Here is a 14,854-nt window from a genome sequence, read left to right on the forward strand (position 1 = left end):
ATAAGTTCAATCTAGAGGTGGTTGAAACACACATTAAGTTCCATCTAGAGTTTGTTGACACAGACACATAAGTTGAGTCTAGGAACCGACGCCGTCTTTACATAGTCATCATTATCATTAGATGACCAAAAAAAAAAAAACTAAAACCGATGGATAAAATGGATCTCGATAGAAAAGGCTATCTTTCATGATTTCTCTTCTTTATTTGCTTTGTTTCTGAACTTGCTCTGTTTATGCAAAAACAATTGAATGTCCATACAGATCGAAATTTGACGTAGACTATCGACAGTTTATGCAAAATAGGTACCATCTAGATAATCCAGATGTGACCATAGTTTATCCGCATAGAACAACACTCCTAGGTACCATCTGTATTTTCTTTTCTCACGCATGTGTAACAAACAAATTACTTACAGTTCAGCCAAAATCATTTATTTGTTGAGAATTAGATAAACATGATGCTGAAAACAAAGATTCTTCAGGTAGAGTAAATTTTGCCGAGATTCAGAACACAATAATGACAACTCAAACAACTAGTTTCTTTTTCTTCTTCAGAGTTCATCAAAACAAAAGAGCATTTCACCTTTTTGATTCAATCAGATTCACAACTTGATCATTAAAATATCGCAAAATGCTCCCAAACAACCTGCACATAACCATAATACAAAGCCTTCAGACAAATCACAAAACGACTTAATTCTATGGATTCAGATGAAGCTTTTACATACCATCATATCTGATCAAGATCAACGGTTCAGGGCAAAGAGCATGCTCTGGCCACCGGGTAAGTAGGCCACATTAGGAGACCTAGCAAGTGTAGACGCAATCTCCCTTGAAGCTTCAATCCTCCTAAGCTCGATAAGTCCCATACCAGCTTTAGCCGTAGCATCAGAAATCAACTGAGCAGCTTCACTTTCACCTTCAGCTCTTATAACCGCAGCTCTCCTCTCTTGATCAGCCTTCATCACAACAAACTTAGACCTCTCTGCCTCTTGCTGAGCCACTTGTTTCTGCTCAACAGCCCTTGAAAACTCCACACCATAGGACAAATGCGTGATAGCTACATCATCAAGCACAATGTTGAAGTCCTTCGCACGGGTGATTAGTGACTCCCGAACAAGTGCTGAGACGTGAGGACGCTCAGTGAGAAGCTGGTCAGCGTTGAACTGTGCAACCACAGCTTTCAAAACCTCATTTCCAATCGAAGGAAGAACCTTCTCGTCATACTCTAGACCCAAAGTTTGGAAGATGTACGGGAGACGCGACACCTTCACAACAATTCACATCACATAAACACACCAAATTAATAACGATTCTACAATACCTAGTCCTCGAAACAAATTTTGAAAATCATAGATCATCAAAACCCTAAACCCTAAATCCAATTCGCAAATGAATCTGAAAAACCTCAATTCAGAGAAATCAAACGAGTCTAGATCAAAAATGAAGAACCGTTATGCGTTATACCTCAGGACGAGAGAGAACACGAAGAGTGAGATTAACCATCTGGAGATCCTTAGTACCAGAGATTGAAGAGAACGTGTGAGGCTTCGTGCGGATATCGAAGATGTGAGGCCTCTGAAGAATCGGGATCAAGAAATGAGTCCCTTCACCCACAGTCTGATCCATCACTCCCCTGAATCGATCGAAGATAACAGCTCTTTCTCCGCCGTCAACGGTGAAAAGCGATGTATTCAGCACCGTCGCCGCCGTTCCAAGACCGAAAGCAGCCTTCGCCAAATTGGAAAGGAACGAAACAGCCGCTTGTTGGCTTCCCATTTTTGCGTGTGGATTATCTTGAATCGAGAGAGAAGAAGAAGGAAGAAGAGATTTGAGACGACGAGAGAGGAAAGAGTTTCTGCTAGGGTTTATGATATGTTTCTGGAACCTACCACGGGAAATGATTTAATGGGCCAAGTAACTTAGCCCAATATTATTATGTGACTATATAAGCCTATTAAGAACTAAATTCAATAATGGGTTTCATGACATTGGGCTGAAAACAGCTTAACGGTTACAGAGTATGTTTAATATCTTTTTGTCTCATAAATTATGTTTCTCTCAATTTTTTTTATTTTTTTTTTACTGAAAGATAGATTATAGATAGAGTTTACAAAGTTAAAGCTGACGATTAACAAGATAATCTCAAAAACTAAGTCGACGGATAACAAAAATCCTCGGAGACTAAAGCCCAAAAGTATGGGAAGCTAACAAACATTACTTTAAATGCATAAGAAAATAGAAACTGAACCATGGAAAATCAAAAACTATAACCAGAATCTAGCACATGAGACATTGCCCACCATCAATCCAAGATAAAGAAAAGCTTGCAGAAATGGCTAAACGACGGGGAAATTCTAATCCACAGCATCAAGATAGCAGCTCTTCTTATAACAAATGAAGACTACCTCACAGTTCAAAAACAGCATCCCAACCAGCAAGAAGAAACCAAATATAAAACAGCAAAATCGAGGCAATGAAAACCAAGATCGGTCAACGCCAATAGTTTATCTCAATTTGTTTAATCAAATAAAAATTGAAGAATATACCTACTTGGACATTTGTATGGTGTTAAGGGCCTACTATAAAAGTATTAGATTAGTACAAGCCAACGGTAGTGAACAAAAATATTCTTCGAGCTACTTGACAAACACGAAGTTGAATAAGGATAACTACTTTTTCGTATAAGAAAAATATTTACATGTGAGCATGATTAATCCTTTTCAAATATAACGGCAGGGGACGTTGTTGTTGAGTTTTTCCAGTATAAAAAGTGTTTTTTTTTCCTTAAAAGAAAAGTTGTGAAACAATGATATCTATTTTTGAAAACTTTTTGTGACTATTTTTTGACCAACAAACAGTATACGCGAATACTTTTCTATTCGGTTAAGTGGGATTTGAAGACAGATGTACACGAGTATTAAAACTGAATCTGAAAGCATGTAAATCTCCAAATATTTTATCCGTAAAATTGTTATGTATCTTCGACCAAAAAAATATAGAGATATTATGTATCACTTAATTAATATGACTCAATTAAGTCGTCTCGAATACTAAGAAAATTATGGAGTTTTACTTGGAAGGTCACACAGTGACCTCACCACGTTATCGAAAATGTCAAATGTTTCGGTGTCGAATCTTATACAGGTTTGAAAATAACCTTTAAAATAGATTTATATTACAGAAAAGTCCTTCAATATTGATTTTCAATTAAAATATTGCAGAGAAATCTTTAATTTCAAAAACTAAACGCCAACTTCAAAGATTGAGCTAAATTCGATTCTTTCAACATTTTGACTCCAACCGGATATATATGTAGTCATCAATATTATCGAAACAGGTAAAAGAAACAACCCAAGTGAAGGAAACATGAATCTTTGATAACCAATTAGAGTGAGAAGTGTATAATTGTAAAATAAACAAACTGAAACTAATATTAATATATATATATATAATTATATATATACTACTACTACTATACTAGGTTATTTTGTCAAATATATATATATGGTACATGACAACAATAATAAGAAACAATTTACACTTTTGTGTTTGCTCATCAAGAAATTTGGAACAAAGTCCAACTAATCTTGGGATAGATCGACCAAAACAAAACGTTCACTTGGTTTTTAATCGGTCAGAAAGAATATGTTTAGGCTAAACATTGAATCGAATTATCATCTGACCACCAATGGTAGATCAATAAAAAGTATTGATGTGTTTTTATCTAGCTAGTGAAAAAATTTTAGAATTGCCATTTACTTAAATATGAGACTCATTACATATAATGCAAATATTCTTTAGTCTAAGCTATAATGGATGCTCATTTGTTGTTTAGTGCACATAATTTTCCTCCACCAATGGCCAGTATTTGTTTACAAACTAGTATAAGATAATGTAAGCTAATTATCACATACATGATGTCACGTTGATACACTAAATTATAAAAATTATAATTTAGTGTCAAAGTGCAGATCGAAACTATAGCTAATTGGTGGTGTTGAAATTATTCATACCTTAGTAATAATTATAAAATCAATTGATTGTAATCTAATAGTTTCGTTGACCATATACAACGAAGATGAAATAGATTGACGAGTAAATAAAAATAAATTTGCAATCTGGTGGAGATAAATTTCATCCTTAACCTACAACACTAGGTGACACGTAACAATTAAACCGAGTCAACTGATTATTTCTTTGAAGAAAACTTCCTCTCGTGTACAGCTTCCGAGATGCTTCACTGGAGGCATTAACTACTTTGATCATTTGATTTTTGTTTGCACAATCACTAAATGCAGATACAAACATGCCCGCGCTGAACTATATTACATAAGCATGTATCTCTCATTCGATGCGGAGATACAGACGGAACACTCGAGTTGCCAATTGCGGTTTAGTCTACACGCTTCTATTGAAATAAACATAACAAGTCTAAGATTATGAGCTTACGACATTGGACAACATCCATATAAAACTCCTGTAAACTGTAATTAGGTTATTTAAACCAGTAATTCATATATATAGGATATTTAGTGAGTTGCTTCTTTGAACAACGTATCTCTTTTTTTATTTTTGTCTACTATATTTTCATAAAGTTTTACATGAGATAGATTCATCTTGCGTTTAATCTATTTATATGGTATTAGTATTTATACGCTAATTTGTTCGTCTATTTTTCTCTTTTTTGGAAAAAATTCGAACTTCATCAGTTGACTCATTAAATAACTTTCCCAACAGAGTTTTACTTTACACGTTTTTTCTTCAATCCCAATAAATTCCACACACAAAAACCTAACTATAAAACAGTTTTGACTTTTAAACATTTCAATAACATTTTCTAATCATTGTTATTATTATCATAAGCCATAACATGTCATCACATAAATGCTCACATGCATAACGACGAGATAAATCGAGAGTAAAAATATTCTTTGTGCATATAGGAGTTGTTCGGAATCGGATAATGATGAATTTAGTTAGAATTAAGGACTCATCATACAAATAACATTCATCACTATACCTTTTTTTTTCTTTTTTTTTTTCATCACTATACCTATTTGCTTGAAATTTTTAACTAATTAATCTTATGATGATACCTTAATTTTTTCAACCATGTTGATGAATCCGTATATAAATATTTTATTTTACACATCTTCTTAGTTTCTATAGTTTTTCTTTTTTGGGGCAACTAGTTTCTATAGTATTTTAATTCAAGAATTAATATGGAAATCGTCGTAAAACATTATTCCAACTAATTAAATAACAATAACAAAATATAAGTCAATGGAAGAAAGCCACTTGACCGAAAAGCAGGAACATGACAAGATAGAAAATGACAAAATAAATAATTTTAAGAAAATAGAGATTGTTAGAACATAGAAGTGAACCATACACTTCATTATCTCTTCTTTTCATTGACTCTATCATTTTCTCAAAAGTCTTCATTTGGTGCATTTCTACGAACTTTCCTAGCTCCTTCACATTTAAACACTAGCAACAATGAATTAAATTTTATGTACAAACTAAAAGCAGAACATTAATAGTGGAAATTGAACAATGACCATATTTTGTTTTCGAAATATTTTTAAAACATTGCCAAGAAGAAATGAGAAACGGAGACATCTGATACTTTTGATATTTAACGAATAATTAATACTCCTATGATGTGCGTAACCAAAAGATCATTTGCTACAAACAAAACTATTATCACAGAGTCATAGATAAAATTATTGACTTTAAAGGTTGCGTAAAACCATCAAATACGCACACAGAGGCATATTTTTGGTTGTCTCACCGAGACAATAGTTTTTTTGTTTTTATTATCATATTTAACTTTTAAAAAACGAAAATATAAATTTGTAGTCTTGTAGAGATCATAAACAATATATAAATGGTTTAGTCAGAAGACTCAATAGTTTGAACAGAAATATAATATTTCCCTGTTTTGAGATTTACATAAGATGACGTTTTGAGAGTGCACAAAATATCAATAATGGACTGTTTGGCTACAAGTTTGCGGCGGTCAACGCTAAACACTGTACTAAACGCTAAACACACTTTCCAGATCGATATTTGTTATCTATTTCTATTTGTACTTGATCCAATTTAGCCAGCCATTTGGTATTCACATATTCGCTAAAATTCAAATGTTTGATCAAATATCGATCAGTTTGCTAAATCTTATTGGGGAAATTAAATTTAGAAGAGTTCTACAATTTCCTTCATGTTCTAAAATTTCCTTCATGTTCTAAACTATATGTGAAATTGTATTCTAAGAATTTCTATAGTTTCTAAAAACATTAGAAAACGTTTATCGACAAATTCCTTCATGTTCTATAGTTTTTTGGAGAGATACTTATCTCATTCATTAAATTGAATCAAAGTACAAATATAAGAGAGATTCAAATATCCCAAAATTTATCGACATTAGATCTATAAGATATTCTCCAATGCTAAAAATAAAATAAAAACTATGTATCAATTAGATCCACAAGAAATTGGAGAAAAAAGTGGATAGCATCTTAGTGCAAAGTGCAAACTAGTTCATAGTTAATCAAGGGTTCATCCACAAGAAATGAGAAAATACTCAGTTAAAAAACATACTAACTTGAAGACGATTCTAAAACCTTGGTTCTCACCGGCACGAGAAGTTCTACACAACATTTAACAAACATTTTTTTTAGCAAACATTTAATTTATGTTTGGATTTATTTTTTATGTATAATGACGTCGAATTTCATATAATGTTTTAACAAACATTTAACATGTGTTTGGATTTATTTCTTATGTATAGTGATTAGTGACGTCGAACTCCATATGAATTAACTTTTACCAAACATTTTAACATATGTTTCGATTTATTTTTTACTTTTACAGCAAATTCAAAGTTTTTTTTTTTAAAGAAGATTTTTTAGAAAAAAATAAAAATAATCATAAGTAGCTATTCATTTCAAGATGAAATCATTAATTATAGTGTTACTGTGTAAGTTTAACTAAAATATATAACTTTGTGATATTTTAAGTATAGTTTTCAATAGTATAACTCTATAACTATAAACTTGTAGACTTGTATCCATAGACGAGTCACGAGAGATGATGTGTTTCTCTCAAAATCACACTTCAAATAAACAAATGATTTTACATTGTTTTTGGTTCAAAAAGACAAAAAGATGTTTGTTTTTCAAAAGCAATGGTTTAGTCTAAAGACTCCAAAATCTAAACCGATATATAACGTTTTGAAAATGTGCAAAAATCAGTGATGGACTGTTTGGTTACGGCGATCAACGCTAGACACTTTACGAAACGCACTTTCCAGCGTTTTTGTTATGTATAAAAGTTTTTTTTGTTTAAATTCTTAGTTATTGTGCTTTCATAAGGTTTTAAAGCTTTAATATATAGTTTGCTAATAATATTTACCAGCTGGAGTTGGGTATTTGATCGAATATTTGAATTTTAATGTATATGTGAAAGATTTGGGTTAGATACGATCACAAATTCACAATTCCACAAAACCGTATAAATAATAAAACTCACAAATATTAAATTATCTAAAAACGAAACAAATCATAATTTAATAAACAAAATCAGTGGTTTTAAAATAAAAGCGAAATTTAATATGTAAAAAGTGAAACAAATCATATATATTAAAATAAATAATATTTGATATATATATAAATGTATATATATATGTGTCTTGTTTATATATATATATATATATTGATTTTGTTTCTTAATTTTATAAAATTCAATGAATTTATAACTAATTTGATCACTATTATATTTTTTATATACATGATATTGATCAAATTAGCTATAAAATAATTGAATCACAAAATTAAGGAACACAATATCTATACAAAAAGATACACATATATCTATATTTTTCAAAGCATATATAATCAAAGATTTTTAATTTAAATCTTTGTGATTTGTTTCGTTTTTAGAGATCAATATTTCATTTGCTCTGTTAACTTATGTTAGCCAAAAAAAATGAACAATAATAACAAAGCACATAAGGTATCGAAACTGATATTTAAGAAATTTGACAAGCCCCAAAATTAACTATTCTTGTCACTATCTATAATAACGACTAATAGTTTAAGATTAAAGTAATTTATTGTATATTCCTTGGATCGACTCTATAATCTATTGTCTAGTAGTATGATATAGTAGTATCTTTTTTTTTGGTCCTCCATAGACGAACAATTTAGACGAGATAATCTAGGTGTGAACAAAAAGAACGGCTTTCTTCTCCCTCTTTATTGTTAGTCAATAAAAGATAACTTATAAACCAAAACATAGCTTATACATCAAAGAGTCATTACATCGACATTCATGTATCTGAAAAGATATTAAAACAAAAGATTCCGTGAATATATTAATTGGTACATATAAAAATCCAAAAACATACTACTAAATTCGAATAAATAATTATGTTTAGGGAGCTTCACTTATTTAAGTATAGCATCTATGACTAATCTAATTACTACACAACTGATCTACACAAAATAATTAACTGAACAAAATACTTAAATTACAAATTAATTAAGCAAACGGTCTTCCCTTGTTAACCAATCCTATTTAAGTTACGAAACTAGGGATAGTATATGAAATTTAATTCATAATTAAACATTTAGTGGATGAATTAATTGTAAGAGATATATAATTACTATTAATTTATAAGATTCTATGTTAGGTTGAATATATTAGAAGAGTCCAGCTCATAACTCTTGTGCCCATCTCCACAAGTAGTTTGTGAAGTCAAACAAAAACTTCCACTTTTAAAATTTTCTCTTATTTCTTTCTCTCTCATAAGTCATAATATTCAACTAATTAAGTGCATATATATACGATGTATCAGTGCTTATAATCTTCATGAGGAGCTTTATATATTTAGCATAATATCTTTCAGAAGTGTGAGGCCTTGTTAATTAAGCTCTTCTTCTCTATCTCTCTCTCTCCCTCTCAACCTCTCACCATGGTAGCTCAAGCTCCTCATGATGATCATGTTAGTTTCTCCTCTCTTTCTCTCACAATGTTATTGCCTTATTGTGATTCAGATCTTCATTTTTGTTTTTGTTTTTTCGATAATCGATCTTCATTTTTGTTATGAACAAGACAAATTGGACTTTGAGTTATTTTCTCAGGGCAAAGCAAATTAAAAAGTAAAGATGATAATTGAGTCTAATTATCAAATGATAAACAATAATACTTCTCTTTTTTTTAACCTCACCCACTGAATTTCTCATAATATGTTTCTTCTTTCAAAGATTTTTTGAGCCTTGTTTTCGCAACGATACAATTTCCTTTCGGTCTTTGGATTTATTTTGTAGAAAATATCCAGAAAAAAAAAACTGTGGTGCTTAGAGATAGATAAGATGTTGAGAGAATTTAAGAACTTAAAGACAGAAGTAATTTATTGTAAGTTAATGACGTGTTGACTATAAACTTCTGACTCATTAAATGCTTACGATTTTTCTTAAACTCCTTAATTACTAGTTTCATTCTTTTTTTTCCCTCCAAAATTATGTAATTGAATTCTTACGAAAACAAAAAAAAAGGATCTACTTTTTGTTCGTAAGTTCAGATCTTAACTTTCAAGTACCGTACATGGTCAGTTTCCAACTTTTCCAAAGTTTAGGGAACTTCTACCAACCTTAACCATCGTCAGAAAAGACCAAGAGATCTTCCAAATCCATTATTGTACTTTTACTTTATCTTCATTTTACCCCATAATTTATTATATACACATTTTTAGCCCACTGACATATAATTTCTGACTTTTCTTCCATTGATTTTTTGTAGAATGAACAAAATCAACTTGTTCTTTACTTTCTTTCTTTTTTTTGTGTAAGGTTTGTCTACCAACCTAAACCATGTTTACACCAAGAGATCTTCCAAACTTTTCAACCTTATTTTCTTTTTACCCCATAAGTTATTAAATCTAACTGTACATCCCCAAAAATCATGATTTTTAGCAACACTCGTATAAGTTGACTTTTCTCATTGATTTTGTGGAATAGTCAGAATCAACTTGTTCTCTTTGTCCTTTAACCTTTGCACGTAGTTGTAGATCTCAACTTTATAGTATGGGTCAGTTTCTGACTTTTCCAAACTTTAGGGACGTTCCACCTAGTCACCAACCTAAACCATTTTAGACTACTAGATCTTCCAAAATCCACCCTTATACTTTTTACCCTAGAAGTTTATTATTTAACTTTTTAACCGAGTTGTAATTAAATCATTGACTTTTCTTGCAATTGAAATTCTTGTGATAATAAAGCAGGATGATGAGAAATTAGCAGCAGCGAGACAAAAAGAGATCGAAGATTGGTTACCAATTACTTCATCAAGAAATGCAAAGTGGTGGTACTCTGCTTTTCACAATGTCACCGCCATGGTCGGTGCCGGAGTTCTTGGACTCCCTTACGCCATGTCTCAGCTCGGATGGTAAATTCCCCTAAACCAAAACCGGTTTATTTTACCTAAACCGGATTTATCAAATCTTAACCGGTTTTAATTTGTTTTCTTTTCAGGGGACCGGGAATTGCAGTGTTGGTTTTGTCATGGGTCATAACACTATACACATTATGGCAAATGGTGGAAATGCATGAAATGGTTCCTGGAAAGCGTTTTGATCGTTACCATGAGCTCGGACAACACGCGTTTGGAGAAAAACTCGGTCTTTATATCGTTGTGCCGCAACAATTGATCGTTGAAATCGGTGTTTGCATCGTTTATATGGTCACTGGAGGCAAATCTTTAAAGAAATTTCATGAGCTTGTTTGTGATGATTGTAAACCAATCAAGCTTACTTATTTCATCATGATCTTTGCTTCGGTTCACTTCGTCCTCTCTCATCTTCCTAATTTCAATTCCATCTCCGGCGTTTCTCTTGCTGCTGCCGTTATGTCTCTCAGGTAAATCATTCAAACCGGTTCGGTAATTTAAATTAGTTTGGTTTGGTTTATTTAATAACTCTGTTTTCTCTTCCTTATTATCCGGTTCTAAATCAATTTCCTTTTTGTTTCTAGCTACTCAACAATCGCATGGGCATCATCAGCAAGCAAAGGTGTTCAAGAAGACGTTCAATACGGTTACAAAGCGAAAACAACAGCCGGTACGGTTTTCAATTTCTTCAGCGGTTTAGGTGATGTGGCATTTGCTTACGCGGGTCATAATGTGGTCCTTGAGATCCAAGCAACTATCCCTTCAACGCCTGAGAAACCCTCAAAAGGTCCCATGTGGAGAGGAGTCATCGTTGCTTACATCGTCGTAGCGCTCTGTTATTTCCCCGTGGCTCTCGTTGGATACTACATTTTCGGGAACGGAGTCGAAGATAATATTCTCATGTCACTTAAGAAACCGGCGTGGTTAATCGCCACGGCGAACATCTTCGTCGTGATCCATGTCATTGGTAGTTACCAGGTTGGTTTTTCTAAACAAGAACGTACCCTTAAATACTCGAGAGAGAACCGTTATTAACTAGGTCTAAACCAAATCTTGGTTTTGTTGCAGATATATGCAATGCCGGTATTTGATATGATGGAGACTTTATTGGTCAAGAAGCTAAATTTCAGACCAACCACAACTCTTCGGTTCTTTGTCCGTAATTTCTACGTTGGTAAGAAAATTTATTGAAATTCACGTTTATTATTTACTTATGTATATTTACATTTTTAAGGTGTTAGTTGTTCAAAAAATCTGATGATGAGTTTTTTTGTCATCTTAATTATGGTTTTGTAGCTGCAACTATGTTTGTTGGTATGACGTTTCCGTTCTTCGGTGGGCTTTTGGCGTTCTTTGGTGGATTCGCGTTTGCCCCAACCACATACTTCGTAAGTTTGCGATTACTTAACGCTTTTCTTCAGCTCGAATGAATTATTATTCATGAAGAAACATATGCACTTTTTCAAATTTTGATTAATACAAATTAGCTTACCTAATTTATTTATAATTTTTTCAGCTCCCTTGCGTCATTTGGTTAGCCATCTACAAACCCAAGAAATACAGCTTGTCTTGGTGGGCCAACTGGGTAAGTAACATTATCATTTACTTTTCAAGCATTTGCGATCCGCGGTTGCGTTTTGTTATATTGTTTTTCATAAAAAATAAAATTTTGTTTGTTGTTTATTTCAGGTATGCATCGTGTTTGGTCTTTTCTTGATGGTCCTATCGCCAATTGGAGGGCTAAGGACAATCGTTATTCAAGCAAAAGGATACAAGTTTTACTCATAAACGCTATGTAATTCCACTAATTAAGAAACATATCTTTATATTAATATATGTGTGAAGAAGTTTTTAAGAGATCAACACGAGACATTTATAGAAGAATCAATGGTCTGGTCTGAATCTAAATGTAGCTTTTAGGGTTTGTATTTTCGTGTGTGTTATATATATTATATAAAACAATAATATTTTGCTCAAATAGGTTTTCAAAATGTTTGGTTTTCTGAGGAGATTGATTCTTTGTGTTCTCAAGAAAAGAATACATAGATGGATATCATTCCAACTTCCAAGTTATTACTATTATTATATTATAGCCATTAAATTCATGATTAGTACGAATATAAATATTTCATAGCGTGCAAATAACGACAAAAATAGAAGATTCACAAGTGAGTCAACGAAGAAAAATGAATTATATACTTCATACATTACAAAACGAATATGCATAAAGAAACATATTTATAAGCTTTCAAGGGTTCAATGTTCCACTGTTTCTTATATTTGAATTAAGAATCTAAAATTTGATTAGTCGGATGGGGTAAACCCAATCAATAACTCATGATTATCTTACTCGAAGATTCGATGGCAGTCTTTGCCAGCCAAATTTGCACATATAGTAAGATGAAATTAAAAATAAAATAAAAGAAGTTTTGTCAACACAAAATATTGTTCTTGTCCATTTGAACCAATCCAAACTTTAAAAACCAACTAAAAAACTTATAATATATGCATGTGCTACAACTGCCGTTTGTTCACGCTTATAATATATGCATTTAGCTTCTTTATAGTTTCGCATTTGTGCTTTAACCCCACATTTACAGAAGAGGCAATGAATCATTTCAGCTTAATCCAACCTTGGTGACTTGGTGTAATGACATTCTGATTCGGCCTCTTAATTTAGTATTGGACCGTTCCTGAGCCCACATTTCTAATGGCCTGGCAGGACATAAATATCATTCTCATTGTAAAAATTAATTTCCAACCCAATCACTATCTTATACGATTACAAATATATATTATTTTCGACCAACTTTTACGATTATATATAATGTAATTATCATTTATTGTAAGAGATAAGGAATCGATTTATTGAGAATACATGATTCGGAGTTGTATATGGATCCTTTGGGCAGGATTTTGGTATAGAGCAGTCGAATGTTTTGCACCTATTTTTCTTCTTTTGTTAAATAGATAGCTTACAAATCAATTTTGAATTCCGCAAGGGTGGAATGACAATTCGTTCATATCAGTTGCAACATCTTCAGAGTATTTGTTTGCATAGGATCTGCAATGTTGCTCTTCTGGCAAGTAGCAAGAAAACTGTCTTGATCTTACATTGTCTTGTCACGTGTGAGATTAGTTTGAATTTAACTTTATCACGTGTATGGACTTGTTTTTTTATTAGGATATATAGAGTCCAGTCCTCTTAATTAAGACTTAAAACTGTTGCATGTCATGAATCCTGATCAAAGTTTGAATACTATGATGAAAGTATTTTGATCGTTTAAACACTTAATCCCACAAGGCTTCAAGTCACTTTTGTAACTGTGCCTCCCAGCCAGTAAAGGCCCAAGTGACATGTGATCTTATTCATTGAATTACATGGACCACTGTAGGATCATGCCCAAATAGTCCAGAAATCAGCCCATGCGACCAAATTATATTAAACAATGATGCTAATATGTTGCTCCAAAGTCTAAACTAATTACTAAAATAGATTGATATATATGTGTTGACAATATTAAATTTAGACGTAATAATTATTGACTATGTCTGTGGAGTTTATACCTCGTATAGGATAATATCGATTTTGACCGTCCGGCCAATAAGAGAGTTTTGATTCCACCATCGACTATACAATGTTGCATAAAATATAAACGATCGAGGCTACTAAAACATATATATATAAATAATATAGTTAATAGTATAACATCCAGTGATATGTATGATATATGCATGTGTGAGCTGTAAGGTTAGTCCATAAATCATGGGTTTTGTCGTTAAAAGAAGAGAAAGAAAGAACCTTATTTATAGACAAGGACCAACCAAGACAGCCCTTTCTATGAACTCTCCTCCAACTAAAATTGCCATCTGTTCACTTATGATTTCTTCACTAGTCCCTTCTTATTTGTTTTTTATATTTATGTTGTACGTACGCATATACAAAATAAACAAGGAAACAAATTTGAAATCTCGCGCTTTCACTTTAAAAAAGAATGACTCATAAACGAATATACACTATTGATTTGTTGGAAAATATTTGATGTGTATAGATAACCAAATAAATTCAACCTATAATAGCGGTTTTTAATTACACATGTATAATGTGGGTCTGGGTCTGTATATAGAATCTAGGGTAACGACCGCTTAACTATATACATGCACTTTTTATACTTTTTCTTTTACATCATATATATATATATATATATATAATGTATTATTAAAGCATGAATGGTATATCATTTTTTCATTTTGAACATAATTCTGCTATAACTTTTACTATATATTTAGAACATAAATTTTTTAAGGTTTCAAACGTGATTTCATTGTATACGCGTATTATTGTATTAAGTTATAACTATAAAACTAAAATTTCAATAATAAACTAAATCCATCTTATTAT

At 31.9% G+C, this 14,854-nt stretch overlaps 2 protein-coding genes across 4 annotated transcripts; one reads left to right on the forward strand and one right to left on the reverse strand.

Annotated features, from left to right (window-relative positions):
- Positions 1-7: 7 nt before the first annotated feature.
- Positions 8-2,449, reverse strand: PHB3 (prohibitin 3). Its single transcript, NM_123442.5, has 3 exons — positions 1,468-2,449; positions 729-1,268; positions 8-646 (listed from the first exon to the last, which is right to left on the reverse strand). The coding sequence occupies exons 1-2, from the start codon at positions 1,777-1,779 to the stop codon at positions 747-749; spliced, it is 834 nt and encodes a 277-aa protein (NP_198893.1). The 5' UTR covers positions 1,780-2,449; the 3' UTR covers positions 8-646; positions 729-746.
- Positions 2,450-8,724: 6,275 nt separating this feature from the next.
- On the forward strand, positions 8,725-12,540 carry LHT1 (lysine histidine transporter 1). Of its 3 annotated transcripts, none has more exons than NM_180778.4 (8): positions 8,725-9,010; positions 10,286-10,452; positions 10,539-10,922; positions 11,037-11,430; positions 11,521-11,626; positions 11,749-11,840; positions 11,969-12,037; positions 12,142-12,540. In NM_180778.4, the coding sequence occupies exons 1-8, from the start codon at positions 8,981-8,983 to the stop codon at positions 12,238-12,240; spliced, it is 1,341 nt and encodes a 446-aa protein (NP_851109.1). In that variant the 5' UTR covers positions 8,725-8,980; the 3' UTR covers positions 12,241-12,540. The 3 variants fall into 3 exon arrangements, with proteins under 3 accessions (NP_851109.1, NP_001318716.1, NP_001332682.1); NM_001344353.1 differs by lacking the exon at positions 8,725-9,010 and adding an exon at positions 9,468-9,857 and having other exon boundaries at positions 12,142-12,439; NM_001344354.1 differs by lacking the exon at positions 8,725-9,010 and adding an exon at positions 9,504-9,705 and having other exon boundaries at positions 12,142-12,439.
- Positions 12,541-14,854: the final 2,314 nt, after the last annotated feature.

The sequence above is a fragment of the Arabidopsis thaliana genome, chromosome 5 (genome assembly GCF_000001735.4).
Source record: "Arabidopsis thaliana chromosome 5, partial sequence".
NCBI classification, from domain to species: Eukaryota; Viridiplantae; Streptophyta; class Magnoliopsida; order Brassicales; family Brassicaceae; genus Arabidopsis; species Arabidopsis thaliana.

Bases quoted from the DNA above. Each gene is read 5' to 3' on its own strand.
- PHB3 (NM_123442.5), bottom strand. From the start codon at position 1,779: ATGGGAAGCCAACAAGCGGCTGTTTCGTTCCTTTCCAATTTGGCGAAG. The intron at 1,269-1,467 runs GTATAACGCATA...ATTGTTGTGAAG, and splicing joins GTGTTCTCTCTCGTCCTGAG to GTGTCGCGTCTCCCGTACAT.
- LHT1 (NM_180778.4), top strand. From the start codon at position 8,981: ATGGTAGCTCAAGCTCCTCATGATGATCAT. The intron at 9,011-10,285 runs GTTAGTTTCTCC...GTGATAATAAAG, and splicing joins AAGCTCCTCATGATGATCAT to CAGGATGATGAGAAATTAGC. The intron at 11,841-11,968 runs GTAAGTTTGCGA...TAATTTTTTCAG, and splicing joins TTGCCCCAACCACATACTTC to CTCCCTTGCGTCATTTGGTT.